The sequence below is a fragment of the Podarcis tiliguerta genome (assembly GCF_965153285.1).
Source record: "Podarcis tiliguerta genome assembly, chromosome: 3".
Classification (NCBI taxonomy): Eukaryota; Metazoa; Chordata; class Lepidosauria; order Squamata; family Lacertidae; genus Podarcis; species Podarcis tiliguerta.
Window position 1 is genome coordinate 44,950,045 of NC_139536.1, and position 24,883 is coordinate 44,974,927.

General features: G+C 46.0%; 1 protein-coding gene across 2 annotated transcripts in view; it reads left to right on the forward strand.

The window, feature by feature from the left end:
- Window positions 1-2,104: 2,104 nt before the first annotated feature.
- B3GALNT2 (beta-1,3-N-acetylgalactosaminyltransferase 2) overlaps window positions 2,105-24,883 on the forward strand; it is a 32,136-nt gene continuing 9,357 nt past the window's right edge. For both annotated transcript variants that reach the window (XM_083433909.1, XM_083433910.1), the window contains exons 1-7: window positions 2,105-2,472; window positions 14,684-14,831; window positions 16,029-16,129; window positions 16,564-16,757; window positions 18,478-18,573; window positions 23,825-23,935; window positions 24,740-24,818. In XM_083433909.1, the coding sequence (XP_083290035.1) occupies window positions 2,361-2,472; window positions 14,684-14,831; window positions 16,029-16,129; window positions 16,564-16,757; window positions 18,478-18,573; window positions 23,825-23,935; window positions 24,740-24,818 (841 nt within the window). In that variant the 5' untranslated portion in view covers window positions 2,105-2,360. The remainder of the gene's footprint in view (window positions 2,473-14,683; window positions 14,832-16,028; window positions 16,130-16,563; window positions 16,758-18,477; window positions 18,574-23,824; window positions 23,936-24,739; window positions 24,819-24,883) is intronic.

Consider the following 24,883-nt stretch of genomic DNA (forward strand, 5'->3'; position numbering starts at 1 on the left):
GCAAGATGAGCGCCGCAACCCCAGAGTCAGTCACGACTGGACCTAATGGTCAGGGGTCCCTTTACCTTTACTTTAAGTGAAAGAGAAGGCTTGATCATGCAATTATATTGTGAGAGACTGGCAATGGACTGAAGCATGCAATGAAATAGCACCTAAAGAAAGAATTATCATTTACCTTAACTATTTGCAGTACATTACTCTTACTGTAATTTTCCTATACAAATCACAGCTGAAAAGAGACCTACGTTCAGAGGAAACCAGAAATTGTGAACTAGGACACATAGGACTGGGAATGGTAGCTTGTTTCAAAATGCAGATGCCTAGAGAAATCAGATTTCAGTCTCCCCCCCCCCATTTGCAACCCAGGCAAGAGCTTTTTCTGTGGTAGCTCCAAAATCGTGGAACTAACTCCTTACAGAGACACACCTTTAGCATTATCAATGTTTGCTGAAGATGCACCTCATTACCTATGACAGCTGAAAAGTATTTTATAAGCTACCTGAAAACTATAAAGAAACCTGATGGATAAGAAGTCAGGGTACATATATAAATGAATTATAAAATTTGCAGCATGTGGATAATGTGGAATAAATTGCAGTGAATAATGCAAGTGCACTCTAGAAAATTAAGGTGTAAATCTCATTGCAGAAGGTGTGGACACACACACAAAAATATTTTTGGTCTCGCATATAGGGTTTGCCAGCATTTTAATGGTCCTACTCCTGCGTCTTTGCCATGCAAAAATTAAGCAGATGATGCTTCCCACAATCATTTCATCTCCATATTAGGAAGAGCTTCACCTGCTAGATTTCTGCATGCCAGGCTGCTGTTAAAATCATAGGGGCAGTACCAGTAAAGCAATTAGCAGCAGTAGGTGCAGGGTGGTAGGGTTAGGAGACTAAATGACTGGATCAGGCCAACTTAAGCGAGAGAGTCAATAGCTGTAACAGGTGGACCATTCCCTATACATACACGAAAAAAATATTACATGTTTTATTCCTGTACTGCCCTTCTTCCCAATCAGGAGCCCAGGGCAGTACACAGCATCATTAAAAAACAGTGAATTTAAACATCAGGCAGGAGCCACCCGCTTTTTCAATTTAACCTAATTTCAACAGTTGGTGAAGAAGCCCTTTGGACTAACGACTCATGATATCAACAGTGACACTGGAATTTACATTTATCTATATTTGCTTTTTCAGCAACAGAGGTGGATCGTTGTAAACTTTGGTTTCTATTATAGGAAGTTTTATCGATTTTCAGTGTATAAACACAATCAGGAAGAGTCCCCCACCATCTTGCCCTCCTCTCCCCTCATACAGGTAATTTTATTAAGTCCCGTTTGTGATTCTGGTGGATTCTTCAGAGTTATCAGTGGATAACCCTGTACCGCTAGCAGGCGTGTTGCCAGCAGAAGAAGGAACGTGCATTCCCACGTACCACTCCGCCTGCCTGCAAATGTAGCGAGATTTAACTCTGCATCTCAGGAAACAGCCGGTCCTGGGGCATCTGCTTGTTTCCCTTGAGAGGCGCAGGACGCTGCTGCTGGGGAAGAGCCAGGTCTAGTTCCCGCCTCCCACCCGCAAGTTCTTCGCAGGCGTGGGCGTTTAAAAAATGCTGGCTTCCCACGTTCAAACGCTGGTAAAGCGCTTCAGTCCAGAGAGGGGAGCTCAAGCTGACATGACAGAAAGCCTCCCATTTGAAAGGTTATATAAAGCAGAAAAGAGAGAGAGCTATTGAAATGAAATTCGTTGTTATTATTTCGCGCGGCGCTGACTCTTCATTTACAGTGGTACCTCAGGTTACATACGCTTCAGGTTACAGACTCCGCGAACCCAGAAATAGTGCTTCAGGTTAAGAACTTTGCTTCAGGATGAGAACAGAAATCGTGCTCCGGCAGCGGGAGGCCCCATTAGGTAAAGTGGTGCTTCAGGTTAAGAACAGTTTCAGGTTAAGAACGGACCTCCAGAAAGAATTAAGTACTTAACCCGAGGTACCACTGTATTTCTGCCGATCGGCTGCTTGCTGCGGGGCATCCCCAGAGGAGGAGCTGGAGGCCCCCGGCGGCCCCCTCTTCGCCGCCAGGCATTGTGGGGATTGTAGTCAGGAGCTCCGGCTGCGCGCACACGCGTTTCCCCGTTGGGGGCGGGGCTCTGGCTCTGGGCCGGCCGCGGGAGGGGCTGGAGAAGAAGCGGCCGGCAGAGCCCCGCCGCCGCCGCCGCTCTTGCTGCCTCCGAGAGAGCCGGGGGAGGAAGCGAGGCGCCTCCTCTTGTCCCTCCGGGTCACCCCCCTCCCCAGCCCCTTCTTCCTGGTCCCCGCTAAGAGGTCCGTAACGGCTGCGAAGGGGCCGGCGGCGGCCAATGCGAAATTGGTTGGTCTTTCTGTGCCCGTGTGTGGTCGGGGTCGTGCTGCACCTCTGGCTGCTCCTCCTCAGCTGCCCGGCGAGTGGCCCCGGGAAGCAGCAACCGGCAGGTAGGTCGGGGAGGGAGGGAGGGAGCAAGCGGGGAGCGGCGCCCGCCTGCCCGCCTCCCTGAGGGAAGGAGGGAGGGGTGGGCGGCATTTCACCCTGCTCTTCCCCCGCGTGTGAGGTGAGGTAGGAGAGAAGCCTGCATGGGGGGGCGGAGGGGTGAAGGTGGGTGGGCGCCTTTCTCGCCCTGTGTGGAGGGAAGGGAAGGGCAACGGGTAGAGGCAGGCCCGGCTCCTGCTTTTGGGGGGCGCTCTGGGCAGGCTGCCCTTGACGGAGCCCTGCCAAGCGCCTGTTGAGCCCCCTTTCCCCGCTCTCAGGAGGGCTCACCTGGCGTCGCCCGTAGTGGGCTGCTGCCTCCTGAGGGCGAGGGAGAAGGGCAAGGGGCGAAGGTAGTGCCCACCTCCCCACCCCCCCAAAAAACTTAGGTATTGGTAGAGCAGGGGATGGCGACGTGCTGCCTCCCCCCCCCCCCCCAAGGCAAGCAAGGTTACTGGCGAAAGCAACCGGGAGACGGTGGGGTGCAAAAACCGCCCCCTCAGAGGGTGGGGAGGGAGGTTTGCCCCCTTCGTTTTGGAGGGAGTTTAGGAGATGGGGCACCCGCGGGAGAAGTGTAGAGCAGGGGATTGTGGATCAGGAGGCATGAGGGAAGCAGGCGTCAACCAGAAGCAGGGGGGGGGGGAGAGAGATTGAGGGAATGAAGGGCATAATTCACCCAGGCACTTGGAGAGAAGTTGGGACAAAGGTAGGAGGGAAGTGCTGTAAAAATAAGGCACACAGAAAAAGATGAGAGCAAATGAGAAAGGAGGTCGGCTTCGTCCCCACTTGGTTTGTAGGAGAATTGAATAGTGGCAAAAGATTCCTCATAAAGCATAAATAAGATATGGAAAAGGTGGCTTAGAGTCTCGCCTTATGCGTTCTTATTGAGAAGTGAATGAGTTCAATAAGCCTTCCTCTCAAGAAAGTCATTTTTGGCTTGTAATGCTCATCTAGACTAGGGGAGAAAGTGAGAGGTGAGCTAAGAACTAACATGCCTGAGTGTAGCAGAGGAAATCCTGTGTATGTGTTGTGGGCAGGAGGAACCCTCAACCTGGCTATTGACCTGAAGGGTGGGGACTCCTATCCAGTCATCCATTATTATTGAAGCAACTAAAGAAAGATGAGGAGGAGGCCTCCAGGCATTCCTTTCCTAAAAATTAATTTTTGGGGATCTCTGTTGGTTCAAGACAGATTGGAAAAGAATGTGTGCTAGCAAAACTATTTAAATAAAGGAATAAGTCGGCACTAAGAAACACGGGAAGAAAACTGCTGGGGAAAAAGAATTGCAAACTAAATTATTGACAGAATACTGTGTGATTTGGCCATCTACTGGGCTGATCATACGAAACAGATTTAATGAAACCAAATGCTGGAGTAATTTGGAGTAAATTATTTGTCTATCACATGCTGAAGAAAAAAAATGGCCCAATAAATTAGACCCTAGTCCCTTTGTTCTCTTGAGTATTTATGACAAACATGCTGCCTTCAAGATCATCAAATCTCTTTTGAAATTAGGATAGGGGCAAAATTGCAAACGTTCCTCTCAGAGTGTGGTGAAACTTAAACTTTGGTTGCACCTACTCTCAGACCTTTTGCTTAGTCTCGGTTTACAAAGTTTACCCATTTGCTTCTACCAAGAGGGTTCAAGACACACCATGTGCTCTTTGTCCATCTAGTTAATTAGTTTTTTATTCCATTTATGTATTGTTCCATAAAATATCCCAGAGCAATATTACAGTAAAACCATCCTCAGCTCCTTCCAACAAGCCTTTTTAGTAGAGATACTTCTCAGCCTATATCCATGTTCAGATTGTTATGAGGTGTTTTACAGGTGTGTTTGTTGCTGTTGAGAGAAAGGACAGGGCAAGACATAAGTTTAACAACAATTCCATAGGTAGAAACAATTTCATATGTGTCAGGGCTGGCTCCGGGTCCCAGCTCACCAAGGACCAACGCTAGCCGATAGTACAGTATCAAAGTCTTTATTGAAGAATAGTCTCCATTTACAAGTCTCAGCGTCCCAGCCCTACGTCTGGACTTTAGACCGGCGAAGCTCTGTCTGGATCTCCACCCCCCGTGCACCAGTTCAAGACTCTAATCTTACTCCACCTCTTCCTTCTTTCTCTCTTCCTCTGGGTCTTACTACCCCCCGGGGTCTCATTCCTCCTGGACTCTTCCGACGCGGAGCTAGACCCCTCTGACTCCTCCCCCTCTCTTCGGCGGGCTTTAGGACCTGGCTCCTTACCCGGGCTGCCCACCTTGCCGCCCTCCTGTACATTTGAACTTGGCGCGCGCGCGCGTTTTACTTTCCGGATGACCGTTTCCTCGCTCCCTGACGAGGGTGTGGCCACTCCTGCCTCACGTTCTCCCTCTGCCTGCGCGCTCCCTGATCCCGATGCCTTAGACTCCTCCCCCCTACTGCTCTCTGGGGGGGACGCTGGTCCGGATTTCCAGCTGCTACTCTCTGAGTCCCCTTCTTCCCGAGGTGTCCCCCTGGGCACTCCCCTTGCCCTGACCATGGGGGCCCCTTTCTGTGAATCCTCCGAGTCACTGGAGAGACTCAGAGATCTTGGACTACTGTCGCCGCTGACATTTCCTTCCGACTCCTCCCCCTCGCTCTCTGTTTCTTCCCTCTCCAGTGACTCTGCTCCTGAACCCCTGACATCCATCCCCCCCTCGAAGCCCCCCCTTCCCCCCTCCCCTTCCTCCGGCGGGGGTGCTGGGTGCTCCGTCGTTGTGGGGGTGAATGGTGGATACAGTTCGTCCCCCGTGGCGTGCATCCAGTTAGAGAAATCCGGCTCGTCCTCCATGTCTTCGCCGACCTCGTTCTCCTCTGCTTCCATCTCCGTGCCGCCATGCTCGAACCCAACGTCCTCCCCCATCACGTCCATGTCCCTCTCACCCTCGTTCCCCTCTGGGTCCGTTGCCTGCCAAGGGCCCCTCAGCCACCTCTCCTCTCCTCGATTGTCCCACCAAAACGAGCGGTCTGAGGCAAACCCCGAGGGCGAGCCCTCCGGTGAACGTGTGTCTAAGGGTGGTTCTTCGTCCGAGGTGAATCCCTGGAACGTGCTGGTAGAAAGCGTGGGTGTGAAAAGCCAGTCGTCGAAATACTCGGCTGGCATGGGCCTGTGTGGGAACAAGGCATGAAACTCCTCTTTGAGGAGAGGCTCGTCCAGGGCATAGTCCGGCACCCAACTGTTGGCGCTGGCCGGGGTACCTTCCCTTGCGAGAAAATATTCTACTCCCTCTTCCCCCCATCTCGAGTCCAAAATCTCTGTGACCTGGTTGATGGGTTCCCTTCTTGGCGACTCCCTCCTTGGGGGGATCTCCTTATACTGGTCTGGTGCCGTGCCCTGCGCCTGAAATCGGTGAGGTGCTTTGTAGGGCGTGAGCACCGACCTATGGAATACTGGGTGCATTCTGGATCCTTCCGGAAGTGTCAACCGGAAGGCCACCGGATTGATCTGTGCCTCAACTAGGTAAGGTCCTAGCTGCTTATGTCCGAGTTTCTTCTTAGCTAAGGATCTGGTCGGCACCGCGTGGGCCGCTAACCACACCCAGTCTCCCACCTGTATGTCTTCACCAACCCTCCTGTGCTTGTCAGCCTGCAGTTTGTATGCGTGCTTTGCCAGCTCTAACTGCCTCCTAAGCTGCTCGTGGACTTCCTGCAATTCCGCCGCCAAGACTTCCGCTGCCTGTGGCTCCCCCTCCCCCAGTCTCTCTAATCCCGGGAAGGTTCTGGGATGCCTCCCGTTGTTGGCGAAGAACGGCGTCACCCCTGTGGACACGTGCTTCGTGTTGTTGTAAGCGAACTCAGCGAGCGGCAGGTAGTCCACCCATGTCGTCGGCTGTTGATTTGCGTAGCATCTCAGGTACTGCTGCATGACGGCGTTGACGCGTTCCGCTTGTCCATTGGTCTGCGGGTGTCTCGCCGACGCTAGGTTGATCTTGACGTTCAGGAAACCCATCAGCTTCTGCCAGAAGCTCGAAATGAACTGGCGCCCCCTGTCGGACAAGATAGACCGTGGCAGTCCATGCACTCTGAAGACGTGGTCTATGAACAGTTTGGCGGTCTGTTCTGCCGTGGCGACCTTCGCGCACGGAATGAAGTGGGCCATTTTAGTGAACATGTCCACCACCACTAGCACTGCCGTTTTACCCCTTGAGCTGGGTAAATCCGTGACAAAGTCCAGGGCCACCCTCTCCCACGGTTCGCTCGGAGTCTGCAGCGGTTCGAGCAGTCCCGCCGGAGGTTTGTGGACTGACTTGGCCCTTTGGCAGGTGTCGCACCTCGAGACGTACTCCGCGACTTCCCCCCGCATCTTGGGCCACCAAAAATCTCTGGCAACGAGTTCTGCCGTCTTCTCCTTGCCAAAGTGCCCGGCGGTGGGTGCGTCGTGTAACTGCTGCAGTACTTTCGCCCGGAGGTCGTCTCCCGGTACGTAGAGGGCCCCTCTGCGGATGAGCAATCCGTCTCGTACTTGGAACTCGTCGTCCTTCACCGTGCCCTTGTGCACCTCCTCCATCTTGGCTTGTGCAAAGGGGTCCCTCTGCAGTGCTCGACGGACCGCCTCCAAGTCCACGGTTGCTGCAGCGCACGCCCACGCTTTCGGAGCGAAAATGTGCTTGGCCGCTGCTGGTGCCGCCTCTTCGAGGTATTGCGGCTTCCTGGACAGTGCATCCGCCATGATGTTGTTGTCGCCTGGGATGTATTCTATCCTGAAGTCGAAATCCGCGAAAAATTCCGCCCATCTGATGTGCCGCTGGTTTAGGAATCTTGCCGTGCGCCAGTACTCCAGGTTCTTATGATCCGTGCGGACCTGCACGGTGTGCTTGGCCCCGACGAGGAAGTGTCGCCACGCCTTGAATGCTGCATGAATGGCCAGCAACTCCCTGTCCCAGATGGTGTAGTTCTGCTCCGACTTGCTGAGCTTCCTAGAGTAGAAGGCACACGGTCTCCAGTTCCCATGCGGGTCCTCCTGCAACAGTACGGCGCCCACGGCTCTGTCGGAGGCGTCTGTTTCAACCCTCATCGGTTTGCTGGGATTCACATGCAGTAGCTGCCCTTCGGACGAGAAGAGACGCTTAAGGTTCTGAAAGGACTGCTCCGCTTGCTCCGTCCAGATGAACTTCTTCTTCTTAGAGCTGAGCGTGTCAGTAATGGCCGCCGTCTGCATCGCGAACCCCTTGATGAACTTGCGGTAAAAGTTGGCGAACCCCACAAACCGCTGGACCTCCTTCCGATTGCGCGGGCTCTTCCAGTCCAACACTGCGCGAACCTTGGCGCTGTCCATGGCAAGCCCCTTGTCCGACAGCTTGTAGCCCAGGAAATCCACCTCCGTCCTGTCGAACTGGCACTTCTCCAGCTTGGCATACAGCCGATGCTCCTGCAGTCTCTGCAGAACTTCCTTGACGTCACCTTCGTGGGCCTCCTCAGATTCTGAGAATATCAGGATGTCGTCCAAGAAGCAGACGCATGTCTTGTAGAGGAGACCCGCCAGGACGTGATGCATGAAAGCTTGAAAACAGTGGGCGCCATTTTGTAAACCGAAGGGCATAACTCTGTATTCATATGTGCCCAGGGGCGTGAACATGGCAGTCTTCCACTCGTCTCCTTCCCGTATGCGAATCAGGTTGTACGCCCCTCGCAGATCCAACTTTGTAAAAACGCGTCCTTTCCTCGCCGTCGCCAGCAGGTCATCTATCTTGGGCATGGGAAAGGCCGCGGGCTTGGTTCTGGAATTTAAAATTCTGAAGTCTACCACAAGTCTTTTTTGGGGCGTGTCCCTCTTCTTCACAAAGAATACAGGACTGCCCCCCGCTGCCTTCGACTCCCGGATGAAACCGCGCTTCAAGTTGAGGTCTATGAACTCCTTGAGCTCCTGCAGCTCATCCTCAGACATGGAATACAGTTTCCCGGCTGGCAGCGTCGCTCCTGGCAGGAGGTCAATCTTGCAGTCATAGGGCCTGTGGGGGGGCAGCTTGTCCGCATCCTTCTCGCAGAAAACCTCCAAAAACGCTGCATACTTGCGAGGCACTGCTTGCAGCGTGCCTAATTGTAGCTGCGGGTCGTCCCCTCCTTCTTCCGGGCTAGGAAGGATGCAATGTTCCGCGCAATAGGAGGAGCCGAAGGTCAGTTGGCGTTGGTACCACGCCAATGCTGGGCTGTGCCTGTGCAGCCAACTCATGCCGAGGACTACAGGCGTGTCCGACAGGTGTGTGACATTAAAGCTGATAACTTCTCGGTGATTTCCAATCCGCATCACCATTGGTTGCGTTTGTTGCACCACCTGCCCCCCTAACAAGTCTCTGCCATCCACCGTGACAACGTTCAGGGGCAGCGTGGCTGGTAGCAGTGGTATATTGTGCTGCTGAATGAATTCCAGTCCTATAAAGTCAGCGTTGCTGCCGGAGTCAATGGTGATCGGCACCTCCAGAGTGCGTCCATTGGGCAGTTGGAGAGACGCTGTGAGCTGCACCACTGGTTTGGGTGGGAGGGGGTCTGTGGGTTGCAAAAGTGCTGGGGATTGTTTCATTGACTTGTCTGACTGGACCCCAGTGCCTCTTCCTCCAGCCAGACTCCGTCGTTTAACTGTTGCTGCGTTTTCAATTGAGCTGCTTCAGCGACTGTTGCGGAGGCTGCAGTGTGCTTGTGGAGCCTCTGGGGACACTCTTTCGCCATGTGTTGAGCACTGTCGCAGATGTAGCACTTCCTGTTCCCTCTAGGAGGCTTCGTTTTGGCTGCTCCCGGTGTTAGGGCTCTGTTAGCTGACTGAGCCCTGGCACCTCCTATCTCCATCGGCTCTTCTCCCCCTCCCTGCGAGGGTGTGGAGTGCGCACGCGCTGCTTCTCTGGGAAAGAAGGGAGGTGCTCTGGCTGGTGCCCTTCCCCAACGCCCTTCTTCCCTGTTGCAAGGACGTTCTTCCAGATGCACCCCGATCTCCAGAGCCCTCTGGACTACCTGCTGGGTGCTCCTTGGTCTCTCCCCTCTTCCAATCTCCGCTTTTACATCTGCATTCAACCCCTCCCAAAAGAGGTCTCTGACTGGCGCAGAATCTTTTTCCCACCCCAGGGCATGAACCAGTCCGAAAAATCGAGTATGGTACTGCCGCACGCTGGCTTTGCCTTGTTTAAGTCCATGTATGTCCCTCCTGGCAATATCGACGTCTACCTTTGATAAAAAGCATGAGTCCATTGCTTTAATAAAAGCCTTCGCATCTTGGAGCGCTGGATCATTGTCCCTCCATAGATTCCGCAGCCACGTTTTGGCTTCCCCATGCAAATGGGACAAGATAAACCCCACTCTCTCTCTCTCATCTCTAAAGTCTTTGTCAAGTAAATCCAGCGCAAACAGCAGGTCTGCTCTGAAGTTGGGGTACTGCTGCAAACTCCCGTCGAAATGCGATACAAGGCTTCCTCCCCTTCTCCCCAAACCTATGCCTTCTGCCTTGGCTCCCGTTTGCCCCTCTTTGGAAAGCACGTCCAACCTGGCCTGGAGATCCCGGCAGGAGGTAACCATCTCCTCCTCTCTCTTCCTGGATGCAATTACCTCAGTGCTGAGTTGTGTCACCGCTTCTTGCAGGGCTTTTATCTTCTCTTCCGTCGTCATCTTGCCTGAGTTTTGTGAGCTCTGTAAGCACCCCTCCTCTGTCCTCGCTGCGCCGACTCACGTGGCGAGGTTCTTGGTGCCAAAACTTTAAAATCTGAGACAGAGCTTACTGTCAGGGCTGGCTCCGGGTCCCAGCTCACCAAGGACCAACGCTAGCCGATAGTACAGTATCAAAGTCTTTATTGAAGAATAGTCTCCATTTACAAGTCTCAGCGTCCCAGCCCTACGTCTGGACTTTAGACCGGCGAAGCTCTGTCTGGATCTCCACCCCCCGTGCACCAGTTCAAGACTCTAATCTTACTCCACCTCTTCCTTCTTTCTCTCTTCCTCTGGGTCTTACTACCCCCCGGGGTCTCATTCCTCCTGGACTCTTCCGACGCGGAGCTAGACCCCTCTGACTCCTCCCCCTCTCTTCGGCGGGCTTTAGGACCTGGCTCCTTACCCGGGCTGCCCACCTTGCCGCCCTCCTGTACATTTGAACTTGGCGCGCGCGCGCGTTTTACTTTCCGGATGACCGTTTCCTCGCTCCCTGACGAGGGTGTGGCCACTCCTGCCTCACGTTCTCCCTCTGCCTGCGCGCTCCCTGATCCCGATGCCTTAGACTCCTCCCCCCTACTGCTCTCTGGGGGGGACGCTGGTCCGGATTTCCAGCTGCTACTCTCTGAGTCCCCTTCTTCCCGAGGTGTCCCCCTGGGCACTCCCCTTGCCCTGACCATGGGGGCCCCTTTCTGTGAATCCTCCGAGTCACTGGAGAGACTCAGAGATCTTGGACTACTGTCGCCGCTGACATTTCCTTCCGACTCCTCCCCCTCGCTCTCTGTTTCTTCCCTCTCCAGTGACTCTGCTCCTGAACCCCTGACAATATGTAACAGATTTCCACTGAAAAGCCATGTTGAAAAATGAAGATCTTTAATAGGCACTGAAAAGACAATGAGACAGCACCTGTTGTCTCTAGCACCTGCCTAATGTTTAATGGAAAGGAGTTTCAAAGGGTAGGTGCCACCACACTAAAAGTCAGTTTCCTGTATCATGTGGAATGAACCTCCTTGTAAGATGGTGTCTGCAGGAGGCCCTCTCCTGCCAAGTGCAGTGAACTGTTGGGTGTATAGTTGGGATCTCAAGTTCCTGCTTTCCCCTATTCTCATTAATAAATTTATAGACTGCTTCACAGCATAAAACCATCAAAGTGGATTCATTCAGACTTGTAGTCTGCCTCCATTCTTTATCCTTCTCTGGGGTCCAGGTGATCCCACTTCTGTGGGATCCTGCTTTGTAGCAATTTAGCTTTCAAAAGTAACTAGAACTGGGAGCTAATTATGTGTTAGACCTGCTCCTTAAGTAGCTTTACAAATTGGATTCTAATTCCCTCGTGTTTCTATTTAGTTACATGTAGTGGCAAACACCAGTGTTTTCATCCTGTTGCTGTACCTCTGATTAGTTACCTGCCTTTTACTGTGGATGTGGCATTAGGGCTATGACACAAAAAGTGCATTGAGCTTTTTGCATGGCGGCTTACTGCTCCATAAGTGGTCCAGAGACCATGTGATGATTGAAGGTGGGTTTTTGTGAGGTTTAGGAACAAATCAGTTAGTGTTTTGGGGAGCAAAACTGTGTTTGAATTGAATTGGGACAAAGTTATATTCATACTAGTCTTTCTTTCCAACCTGGAGTTGTAGAATAGTCCCTGAATCTAAGGACTATGAGGTCTGTACCAGCTAAAGCTTCTAGGCCAGCTTCAAGGGAAGCCCTCCACAGAGTACACTGCAGCAATTCAATTTTGGAGTTGCTGATGTATGGACCAATGTGGCAAGGCTATTCCTGTCCATAAATGGTCTTAGCTGGTGAAAGACTCCTAGGCTGCTTGAGCCTCCTGTGACGAAAGTAGCTCAATGAGAACCCCAAGACCAGGTACTTGTTCCTTTAGGAACAAGTGCAATCTGCCTAATTTCTACACCCAAGAACCACACCCGGAGAACTTTAAGGTTCAGACTGGACCTCATCCAGCCCACCACTGCTTCCAGGCACTGGTCCAGGACTTCCACAGCCACACCTGACTTAGATGTAACTGAGAAGTAGAGCTGGGTATTATCAGCATACTGATGACACAGTGTTCCAAATCCCCTGATAACCACTTCCAACAGCTTCATATAGCTAGTAGGGACAAATACACATTATAGCTTCAGAAGCAACCCAGATATTCCAAGAAATTCTAGTAAAATGTACAAAGAAAAGTCTCTCCGACCAGAAACTCCTTAGATTCCTTGAGACATTATCAGGATATATTTGATGGGTTTTACTTTGTCCTAATACTGGCTTTCAAATACTTGAATAATCTCTCCACAGAAATAATAACAAGCATGCTTTCCACAGATCAAAAAACAGCCTGGAGACAGGAGTACTAAAACACATTTGCAGACTTTTTTTTAGGTTGGCATCACTTTCTTCAAAAGCTTAGGTCAAGTGTATAACACATCTAAAACCAGCAACAGTGAAAACATGGTTCACAGATTTTGACTGGTATTGATAGCTAAGATCTTTTCCCTCTCTTTGTCCCTGTTCCCCCACAGAGGTGGACCACAGTAATCTTTGGTTTCCTCTTCAGCTCTAAATTGGACAGCCTTTGGGGCAGGGGAACAGGGGATTTGAATGGTGCTGGACTGCTGAGCAGCTCAGCCCAAGCCAAGCCCCACTTTGGAATGTGGGGCCGGGGATCTTCCCCTCAGTTGCAGAATCTTTCTGTGTAGATTTGCAGAGTGAAACTGCAGGAATAATTTCTGTCTCTTCCTCAGTTCCATGTTGGAAAGGAAGCCTGGAGTTCTGGGGCAGCAAGAGGTGGACAGATATATTTAAACAGTCACAACCTTTATTGTACAACTGCATAGCTGTTGACCAGGACTAGATTAAAATTGGGGTGTGAAATTGGAGAGGGTGCCCGCTCCCCTGTTCTTACAGAGAGATGTGGGTGGAATTGTGGACTCATGGCAATGAGATCAGGAGTGTAAAGTGACTTCCACTCACTTAATTGACTCGGAGGGGAATTTTCCTTGGCTGTATAACACCAACTCACTCTCTCCATACGTGTGGCACTTGTGCCCAGCTATTTTTTAGTGTGAATGGTAATATACCGGAGAGAGCATTTCCTCCTTAGATTGAACCCATTGTGTAAACCAGGCATAGGCAAACTTGGCCCTCCAGATGTTTTGGGACTACAACTCCCATCATCCCTAGCTAACAGGACCAGGGGTGATGGGAATTGTAGTCGCATCTGGAGGGCCAAGTTTGCCTATGCCTGGTGTAAACCTTTTGTAATTCAAATTTATAATCTTGTGACTACAGGATTCCATTCTTGAAACTGTGTGCCAGCAACAATATCTTATATAAGATACTCATAGAAGACAGTGATATTATGAAATGTCACCATGCTGTTAAATCTTGAACATGCAATGTAAATTTGAAAATCTTTTGGGATATGCTAAAATTAGACTTCTGAAATTACCTCTTCCTGCCTTACGTGCAGTAGTTGTTCTAAGCTGTCCAGGCACTTAGTTGATTTGTCATCTTAATTTTTTTGGATGCAATCTCAAATTAAGCAGAGTGAGATGAAACTGATCTCTTGCCAGTGCTAAATATACATCTGAGCATTTCCATTATAGAATAACTGAAGATACAAGCCTATCTTTCTCAATTGACTAGGATTATGCCATGTTTATTTAGTCTCAGTTTAGGAAAATCCCTTAGTGTAAAGGAAAATTTGTTTATTGTAAGTTTTTGAGTGAAGCTTTTCGCCATAGCAGTTGGATATGCATATGTTTAGCTGAGAATGCAGTTTAAAACATATAACCTTCCTTTTCTCCCTCATGAAAATTTCAGAGTATTGGCTCATTTCCAATGCAGTGCTAAGTAAGCGTCCCTTTAGCACAAGGATTCTTGCTTGCTTAATAAACTTTTCTTTTCCCCCCACTGCCCACGTGCTCCCTAAATGTATTTTGTGAGTTCCCCCAACCCTCTGGAGCAGATTTGGGAGGGTGTGGGACACACGTTGGGGATGGGAGGGGGAAGTTCTAGTGGGAATTCTTGAGCTTATGGGACTTCATTGTATACAAACCACTGAGACTCCCCAAATTCTGCCTTGGTTTATATTAATGTTAACTATACAATAATAGCTTTATCTTCTCAGTATAGCAGGCTTCAAATTATATGCAATCCATTCATTTTAGTGTGTAAAGTGCTTTTGTGCCAAAGCTTCAAACTCCTCAAATATGTGAAATTGCATTTCTAAATCCCTTGTGTTCTTTACCTATTAATCTAATAAATAGCTTATTATTTTTTAAGATTTCTTCTCTTGTTACACAGGTTTGGCTTGTTTAGCTTGTATTTAGTTAATTCTGGTTGAAGAGTTAGCAAGTTAATGCAAACTAAAATCAGCTTCCAGTGTTGTGTTGTTTTTTTAAAGTTACTGCCCCAGTATTGTTTAACATTTCACCACCATTTGAATGATCTGCCTATAGCTCTTGCCACCCTACTTGTGCACTTGCTTTTCTAGTAAAGCATTGTTAATTTCTACTTCCTAGGTCTACTGGCTTTCTTTCCTCATTGGAAACCGAAACATTATGATGTCATCGTAGGGGTACTGTCTGCACGACATAATGATGGGTTGCGGAATGCTATACGGAACACTTGGTTCAGGCATTTGAAGCAGCACCCAGGACTGAGCCAACGGTAATTCCAAAGAGTTGCTTGTTTCTTCGCTTATGAACCTCAAATCCTAGTATCCAAGCTCATTTATGAGAATCTTCAATAAGTGGAATTAGTTCAAAATATTCTTTAAATAACGTAAAAATCCCCGCTAAGTTATAGTGAGTTCTGTTGCTTGCTTCTGAATTCTCCAACAAGAAGTGTCCTGACCTAAATTAAAATGCTCATCTGCTTGACAGTGCTTTTCTTTATTCTTTTAATGAACATGTCATAATACTGTCCTATGTAGCTGGAATATTCCAGGATAACACTTCATTACATATTAAGACATGCATTACTGTTGAAAAAAGATGGCAGCAAAACAAGGCAAGTGAATGTAATAGGTTTCCAAGCTAATTTTACTGGCTTTTAATAAATCATTTCTGTGATTATTAATCCTTTATGGGGAAAAACATTTAGAAGATCATTAATCTCATTTTAATTAATCTGGAATGAATACCAGTGTCTAGTTTTCTCTTTCAAATAACTGAGGGAACTTAGAATTGCTACTCTCTGTAAGTAACAAGTAAACAAGTTGCACAGGGAAGTCCTTCCTTTTTATACATTGAGCCCTGAAACTCTGTGGTTTCTTGGACAGCATCCCATGAAGCATCTGAAACATCAGAGCTCTCCAGGATTGCTCCAACCTTGGAGAGGAAGCTCTGATGTTGAATGCCCATACTGCAGAAACTTCAGCTGCCTTTAATTGTTTTTTTAGTTATTGTTTCTTTTTCTATGTTTTAGCTATTCTTAGTTTGTCTGTAAGCTGCCTTGAGTCTCTGTCAGGGAGAAAGGTGGGGTATAAAACAAGAACATCACTAGGGCTGAATAGGGGATGTGACAGGGAAGATTAGCCTGACTAGCAGATGGCTTGGATCCAAAGGATCAAATATCTCCCCACCTCCACTGCATGCCCCCAAACCACAGAAAACACTACAGCCCAGGAGCTTAAAAAAAAAAGGAAATCCTGGGAAAAGATGGCAAAGTGTGGTGGATGGAGCAGTTAATCTGCCTTCAGTTCTCCTGTCCCCACCTGCCCCCGCTTTAGGGTTGCAGCCTTAATCTTTTGTAATGGACAAAAGTGGGTGAAGTGTGTTGTGGTTTTCTTGTGTGAAGCAGTCTTCATAATTCTGAAAATTATGAAACAGAAATCAGTAAATGTTGTTAATGACAATATTTTAGTGTCCTTGTGAAGTTTATAATTGGTGCACATGGATGTGATGTGCCAGTAGAAGATAGAGAAGATCCTTATTCATGCAGACTTCTGAACATCACTAACCCAGGTAAAAACTTTTAGAAATCTTTTGGATGGATTGCTTATTATGTAGCATATGCTTATAGCTAATTATCTCTGCGAACATTGCAACTGCTGCAGTTTATTGCCCATTGAGCTATTTTTACACTAAAAATCTCTCATACTAAGCCAAACATTTTTAGGCTGTTATGACAGTTTTAGCAATGACCCCTTCTTTGTTTTACATCGAGCACACCCACTCTTCTTAATTGGTGCAGTTGGATATACTTTTAAGTAAATGTCTTAGGGATTAAAGTGTAAGCTGTTTCTAAGTACATTATCCACTGCACTTGCCAGTGATTGTAATTAATATGGAAAAAATCCATGTCTTCTGTAATGAGTGTTCAAGAGTTGCTTTCTCTCAATCTCCTTTTTCAAATTGACTTCTGTTGTGCTCTTTGTTACCCCCCCCCCCTCCAATAGTTCTGAATCAAGAAGTTGAAGCATTCAATTTGCCAGAGGATGACACTTCAGCGCTCTTGGAAGACAGAGTTGTCAGTGTGCATTTCAAAGTCCTTTACCCGATTGTCATCACCAGTCTTGGGGTGTTCTACGATGCTGAGGGTGTAGGATTCCAGAGAAACATAACAGTGAAACTATACCAGGCAGAGCAGGAGGTATGCTGCTGTAGTTGTCCTAATAGAATGAACAAAATCCACAGCCTTTTTCTAAGTGTAGAATAAAGGAGAGGTAACAGGTATCTATGATAAACGAACGCACAGCGTGGACTGTAGTGCCATAACCTGCAATTCTCAAACAATTTGTTTCTTAAAAGTTCTTTGACATTTGTGAGTCAGTAAGAATAGGATTTATGGGGTGGGTATATGGGAGGAGAAATAAATAGAAAAGGGCAACAAGTCAGATATTTCTATGCCCTCTCTCTGTTTTGTGCCAAAACATTGAAGAAGATGGTTTAACCATGATTTCTGGTAGTCTTCTGTTTGCTCTAAAATAACTAGGCACAGGGAAAGGGAACACAGATTCTTTTTTCTTCATTAGGCCATTAAATTAATTTTTGTCTAGATTTTAATGGCTGATGAATCTAGGTGGGTCTTCTTCTGCCGTAGGATATGGCTTGGCTCCTTTGCTTGCTTGCATGGGTTGTGTTTTTTGGTGATTTTAGAAGATGCATTGAAAGGGGTTGCAACCTAAAAGATGGGATATTAAATAAATGATTCGACCTTGCAGTGGGTGTTAAAACTAGATATTAATTTGCTTCCTGCCAGCCCTGATGCTTTGAATCCATTGTGATGGAAGGCATATTCCGTATAATGGCTTTCCAGAGGCTCATGGTAAATGAGAGTTATGTTAGGTAGAATTATTTCAGTGGATTTTAAAGTAGCTATTTATGTAGGGTAGCTGAAAGTCCAGGCTTAAGTCACAGGACTGCTTTGCAACTTGAGTCAGAGGACTGCTTTGCAATGTACTTTAGAGTTTAAATTAGCAGCTGGGGAATGTTTTATATGTGGGATTACATTTAGCTTTACTTATGCAGTAATAGTAATAATAATAAAGGAAGTATGCAAAAACCCTTGTATTTAACAATTCGCCTGGTAGCCACAGGAGGCCAGAAATTCCAAGCAGGCTTGTGGAGGAGGAACAGGTCACTGTATTCCTCCTGCGCCAGACTGCTTGGTTTTTAAGTTGGCAACAAAAGGAGGACAGCTCCTTCTATGATCAGCATGGAAACACAGAGGGGATAGTTTGCTTTGGCCCTCACATGAGAGAAGAGTCTTGCATATGCCAGATCACCCAGGAGTGTTTTCTGATAATTTCTACTAATGTATGGGTAGTAAACAAGCACAACCATTTTCCTTACTCATCCTACAACCAGTTCCAAAAATTCTATAAAGGCTTGCCTGAGATTGGATTAAAATAGGTAACACTTGAATGCAAATGTGGGTTGTTCTGCTATTAGGACTGCATTTGAGATATCCTGAAATGAAGGTTTGCATATTATTGATGTGAACCTGGAATATATCGTATTGGGCTCAGTGGACATTTCAAATGTAGTCTGTGGTATTTTTATTCTGACATGGGTATCTTTAAGTGTGCAAGATGTTGGCTAAGGCCCTGAAGTCTTGATATAAGGACTTGAAGGCTTCCCTCCCTCCATTATTTAGCAATGCATATTTGCATTTTAGGTGTAGAGTCTTTGAAGCTTACCTTTTTATAGGATTTTTTCAAGAGTGGGCAGGCCATGTAAAAAGCATGCAGGTGATTGCATGTTCTCCTGTATCTACAACTATATTTGAATGTTGTAAACTGGTCAAGAGTGCATGAATATTAATTAATGGCATTCATGGCTTACAAATGTGTTGCTTTTTGTTTTCATAGGAGGCTCTCTTCAGTGCTCGCTTTAGTCCAGCTAGCTGTGGAGTGCAAGTAAACAGACTCTGGTATAAACCTGTAGAACAGTTCATTCTGCCTGAGGTATGTGTGGAACGTATCTAAACTGGTTCTTTACAATGGCATTTGGTTTTTTCATCTATTAAGAATTCTTCAGCTTTTTTTCTGTCATTATTAAATTATTAATGGATTTGAGACTGTGAAATGTCACACATACTCGGTGCTAGCAACCATATCTTTTTGTAGCTCAGTGCACTCTCATTCTGCTCATCTGTAAGTAACTGAAATCTTCTTAACATCCCAATAACTTAATGGGGAGGTGGCATTATAAGCTTTCAAGAGAATTGTCTCCAAGCCGTGGTGAGTAGAGGCAGTGGATTTTAGGCAGCTTTTATTCATGGGGTAAAAAAGAAGAGGCATTATATTGCATTCTAAAATTCTGTTTCATACTTAATATGGAAGAGAATGAATAGATCTGGTCAGAGAATGGAGTTCTACATTTAGACTTGGGTCCAAATCCTAATGTAGATTAAAGTATAGAGAGAGCCCTAGAGCACAATTCTATTTCTTATCCTGTTTTCCACCTATAAAGTTGGAATATTAGATATTTCCATCATGGGCCTATTCTGAAAATGAGTGAGATAAAAAATATTATCCCTCCTGCATGTTCCTCCAGTGAAGAGAGAAGTATGGAAGAAAATTGTAATGAGTTTTAAAATGGACAGATCATTTCAGTACAGGCAACTCCCCATTTACGCAAGCTCTATTTGCGTGCAACTGTGCACATGTGTGGTGCTGGAAATGGGTAGCACCCTGGAGAGTCCTTCTGGCTTGTGAGGAGATCCTCCTTGGAGCCCAAAAAGGAGGGTCTCCTGAACTGAAGGCCCAGTGCAGCTTTGTTGAGGCCTCCCCACCTAACAGTTGACATGCGGGGTAGCGCAGCAGCAGCTGCTTCCCCACACATCAGCTGAGCAAGCCCTGCTGCCCTCCGGCTCACATGCCTAATAATAATAAATAATAATAATAATAAATTTATTATTATTTATACCCCGCCCTCCCTGGCCAGAGCTGGGCTAAGGGCAGCTAACACCAATAAAATTCACAGTAAAAACATAATAGGGGGGGGGGGGAACAAACCAATTTAAAATACAGGTTAAAATGCAATTTAAAATGCAGCCTCATTTTGAAGTAGCTGATAAATCAAGACCATAAGGGGAGGGAAACATAGGGGTCAGACCGAGTCCAAAGGCCAGGCGCAACAGCTCTGTCTTGCAGGCCCTGTGGAAAGATGTCAAGTCCCACAGGGCCCTAGTCTCTTGTGACAGAGCATTCCACCACATCGGGGCCAGTGCTGAAAATGCCCTGGCCCTAGTTGAAACCAATCTAACCTCCTTGAGGCTCGGAACCTCCAAAGTGTTGTTATTTGTGGACCTTAAGGTCCTCCGCGGGGCATACCAGGAGAGGTGGTCCCGTAGGTATGTGGGTCCTAGGCCGCATAGGGCTTTAAAGGTCAAAACCAGCACCTTAAACCTGACCCTGTACTCCACTGGGAGCCAGTGCAGTTGGTAAAGCACTGGATGAATGTGATCCCGCGGCAAGAACCCTGTAAGGAGCCTCACCACAGCATTCTGCACCCGCTGGAGTTTCTGGGTCAGCTTCAAGGGCAGCCCCGCGTAGAGCGAGTTACAATAATTAAGCCTGGATCACTGTGGCCAGATCAGGACGAGAAAGGTAAGGGAACAACTGCGTAATATGGCGATGGAAAAATTCCACCTTTGCTGTGGTTGCAACCTGCGCCTTCATGGAAAGGGAGGCGTCGAAGGTTACACCCAAGCTCTTGACAGAAGGTGCTAGCACTAATTGAGCCCCCGCAAGAGATGGGAGTTGGCCCCCCAACCCATATCATCCCGACCCAGCCAGAGGACCTCTGTCTTCGAAGGATTCAACCGGCTCCCATGCAGCCATCCAGCCACAGCTTCCAAGCATCTGGTCAGTGTGTCCGGGGCCGAGTCAGGGCAGCCGTCCATCAACAGATAAAGCTGGGTGCTCCCAATATATGTTATTTTGGTTACAAACGGGAGGCCTGGAAAATAACCCCCGCATGAATTGAGAGTTGTCTGTAATACAAACTTCTTCTAAAATACATATGTCCTGATTTTAGTGAACCATAGATTTAATGCTTCTGTGGAGAGCATGTTTTTAACATTTGTTCGTTGTTTTATTGCTGGTTTGAGCTTCTTTGGGAGGAAGGGTGGGATAGAAATTCAAGAAATGCACAATAAGCAAACAAAACAATACTTTTCCTGTTAAAATGAAAGATGTTACTTATAACTAAAGGTCAACATAGTTTGACCATCCCTCCTCATCTTCTAAGAGCAGAATATGGAGGTCTTGCTTAATCAGCAGCTTTTTTGTTACTCCCCTGGAATTAGCTTTGTGTGAGAACTATCTCAGCCCATCATTCCGGATATTTAGATGACATAAAACATTTTTATTTAGATGATTATGTGATAAAAAGTGTTGTTGGTTTTAAATTATTGATGTTTTGATGTGTCTTTATCTTTGATTTAATTTTAGCAGACTTTTTTATTGTGTGCCAGGGACAATGCACTGGAAGAGGAATTGCAAAATAAATGTGTTGATAAAACTTGATAAAGTCTATCCCTCTTCGGGGTTAAACTGCATCCGTATTATTGCAGGAAGGAAATCTCTGAACACTTGTTTTTCAGGCCACTGTTATTCTGTTTCTTAAAGCTTTAGGCTCAGGGAGCCCACAGCCAAAATAAATAGCAAAAGAAGAAGAATTTGTAAGACACTAGTTTAAAGCAGCGTTTATTCCTCCCTGACACAGTTATGTCTTTTATGCGTTTATTAATGAGCAGCAATCTGAACAACAACAGACACCATAGTGCCTCAGTTTTTACTGTGGTTAATGTTCACTGTGGTTTAACACATTAATAAAAGCAGCAGATTTGACCTTAGTGCACTGGGGGAAATTGCATATAGTCTATGTTTTATTCTTTGATTATTCAGCTGTAGTAGGCAGCCTTCAACGAAAGTTAGCAAGGCGTGATAATTGATTTTGCTACTTTCTCATAGAGACCTCTACCAATTTTAAGCCCCAGCCATTTATTTTTCACTGTAAAAATGTTGTTTGAATGTCTACACTCCCCCCTTCATAAAGCAAACCAACATACATTAGATGCAATTGTAAACTGGATGCAGATGCACACACAGTGCTTTGAAGGTGTCCCAATAAAGGGGAAAACAGGATCGAGAAATAACAGTGCATGTGGAAAATCACTACTGTTGTAACATGCCATTCCAACCAGTCACAAACATAACCATGATAACATACTGCAATGGAAGATGAGAGATGGATACTTACCTCTGTAGTCTCCCCAAATAGGCTTGGGAGAAGTGTTTGGGGGTTTGCCTTTAAAGGAGAATAAGTTTCTGTTCTTCTTCCATAGCCAGTGAATAAATTGGGGTATGAGCTAAATGTGAGTCACTAAAAATGAGAAGGGCCATCAGAAATATGCCAGAAGCTATTGAACTGCCTTTTTCATAAGCAACTATTAAACAGGAAAATGTTTATGTGAAACGAAGTAGAACCATGTTTTAATATATGCTTCAATGTGCTAACTCTTATAGGGTGGAAATAAAATATCTTGGCAAGTATGAAATCCCATCCTTAAGCATCTGAAGATAATGGGGAATGTTGGAATAGGAAAAATTCCTTAAAACTACTGGGTAGGCACTAACTAGGAAAATGAGTGCCCAGGGGAAGGATTAGGTATTTTTGAGGCGAGGCGACCAGAAACATACACAGTATTCCAACAACAGTTACACCATATATTTGTATAATGGCATTAGGATATAGGCAGCTTTATTTTTTATTGCTTTCCTAATGATCTCTAGCATGGATTTTGCCTTTTCATGGCTTCTGCACACTGGGTTGACATCTTCATTGAGCTATCTACTAAGACCCCAAGGTCTTGTTCCTGGTACGTACCCCATGAGCATATATGTGAAACTGAGATATTTTGCCCCAACACGCATCACTTTTGACTTGTCTCTATTGAATTAATATTAATTGAATAATATTCTTAAAGAGGGTCCCTTCTACAGTCTTTATAGAGTAGTTGGAAGTGGGGAGGCAGAAAAAGGTCATCCTTTCCTTCTACTCTGCAAACAAGCCCTGGATTCTTCCTCCACCCCCTTTCCTTCATATAAATATCTCTTTTGGGCACCACAATGAACACACATTAAAGGCCTATGCAACTGATGGCAGAGACCCACATTGAGTGTCCGGTTCACAAACCTAAGACTTAAAGGTCATTCAATGATCCCACTCCAAAATTTGTTTTGATTTTAAGCATCACTGTGAGAATCTGAGGTAGATAACACTTTAACATGCACTACTTCCTCAAACTCAGCCCTCCAGATATTTTTGGCCTACAACTCCCTTGATCCCTAGCTAGCAGGACCAGTAGTCAGGGAAGATGGGAGCTGTAGTCTCAAAACATCTGGAGGGCCGAGTTTGAGGAAGCCTGACTTAAACCATCATAACTAACTGGCTAGTATATTTCAAATTAAAAGTACATTAAACAAGGCAACTAAAACCTAAACAAAACATGTTGGGTTTAAAAGAAATGAAATTTTTCAGGTCCCCAATGCATGTGTATTTTACTTGGGAGAAAGCACCCTTGAACTTGGTTGGAATTTACTTCCGAGTAACAGTGGCAATTTTAATCTGAAATCTTAGGCACAGTACTGCACCCAGAGCTCAAAACTCACCTAGAACAATGGGAGTTTCAAACGCTGATATGGAGAGGCCCATTGGGAGCACTTCACAATCGCTTTTTCCTTTAATGACCCCAAACAATTTAGTATCCTCAGCAGGCTTGGTCACATCACTGCTAGTATTCTTGGCCCTGTTGATATTTGGTGGTGTTTCATGTTTAGTAGATATGTGGCCTTAGGCAGATACATAAAAAACTCTCAAGTACTTCACTGTTTTTTATCTCAGATGTAAGAAGATTAAAAAAACCACCACTGTTAAACTACAGCTTTTAAAATTTGGAGAGTTGTGTTAAAATGTCTGGTGAGGAACAATATAAGATTGAAAATTATTAAAGATTTGTCTTATCCTTCATTTTCTGTACTCCTCTCCAAATCCAGTATTTAAGGATTTGTACATGAAAATTAAACTTCAATTCTTCAAGTTTATTCTCTTCTGCAAAAAGTCTAAAAGATCTGTAAAAAAATTCATTTGTCTAGTGTGTACACATACAGATATATTGTTAACAGTAAGTGGTGACTTTTTTGACAGAGTTTTGAAGGCACTATTGTGTGGGAAAGCCAGGATCTGCAAGGCCTAGTTTCTAGAAATCTTCACAAAGTGATGGTGAATGATGGCGGAGGGGTCTTCAGAATCACTACGGTCTGTCCTTTTATTCCTCCATATAATGATTATAATAGGGCAACATTTTGGTAAACATTTTAAGCAGGTCAAATTCTCAAGTAACCTCTTAAATATGTTTTTGTTTTACTTGAAATCAAAATGGTGCATTTGGATCATTTTATCATCTTATAATAGTTTTGAGTATTTCTAGTTTATATATCTGTATAAATTCATAATCTTAAATAGAATCACCAGAGGGGAAATGTTAATGCTTCTAACTCTTTATGGCTACTTCCATCTTGAAAGCCGTCATGGAGGGCATTTGCCTTATTAGCTAATGACCTATGAGTTGCATTTTAGCCTAGGAACAAATTGCTTTGAATTGTTATAACAAGAATTGATATAACAAGCATGTTGGGCATGTTGAGTGTAAAATAACAAAATATCATAATTCCTCTTTATATATTGGTATCATACTATCTTCTAGTATATGTTTTTTGAACTGCAGGTCTACTTTGGATAAGCATAAGATTGACTTACCTTAGGAATCTCTATTTCTAATACTAGATGCAATGGTGATCTAGTATTCCTGTTAGGAATAAAAGTTAACTCATTGCATCTCTGCCATATTTTGCCACTTTATGGCATCAGAGTAATGGTTTACTAGCTGCTCTGAACACGTGCATTTGATTAGGGCTGCAACATTTAATCAATTCTTTGGACAAAATGTTGGAAGAAACCTTGACAGTAACTAGTTTCAAACCGTATTAGTTTTGTAGAAGTGATATTTCTGTAGCAAAAGTTTAACATAATTCTCTTCTGTTTAATCATTGTGCACAATAGGCAGGGGAAGGGTCATTGCCACATGAATTTACACAAGGCGTGGAAGGGATTGCTGGAGGCTTTATTTACACAATTCAAGGTAGGCATCAAAACATATACTCTTATTACGGCGCTGCTGTTTGATGCTTGCTCCCTCTAGTGTTT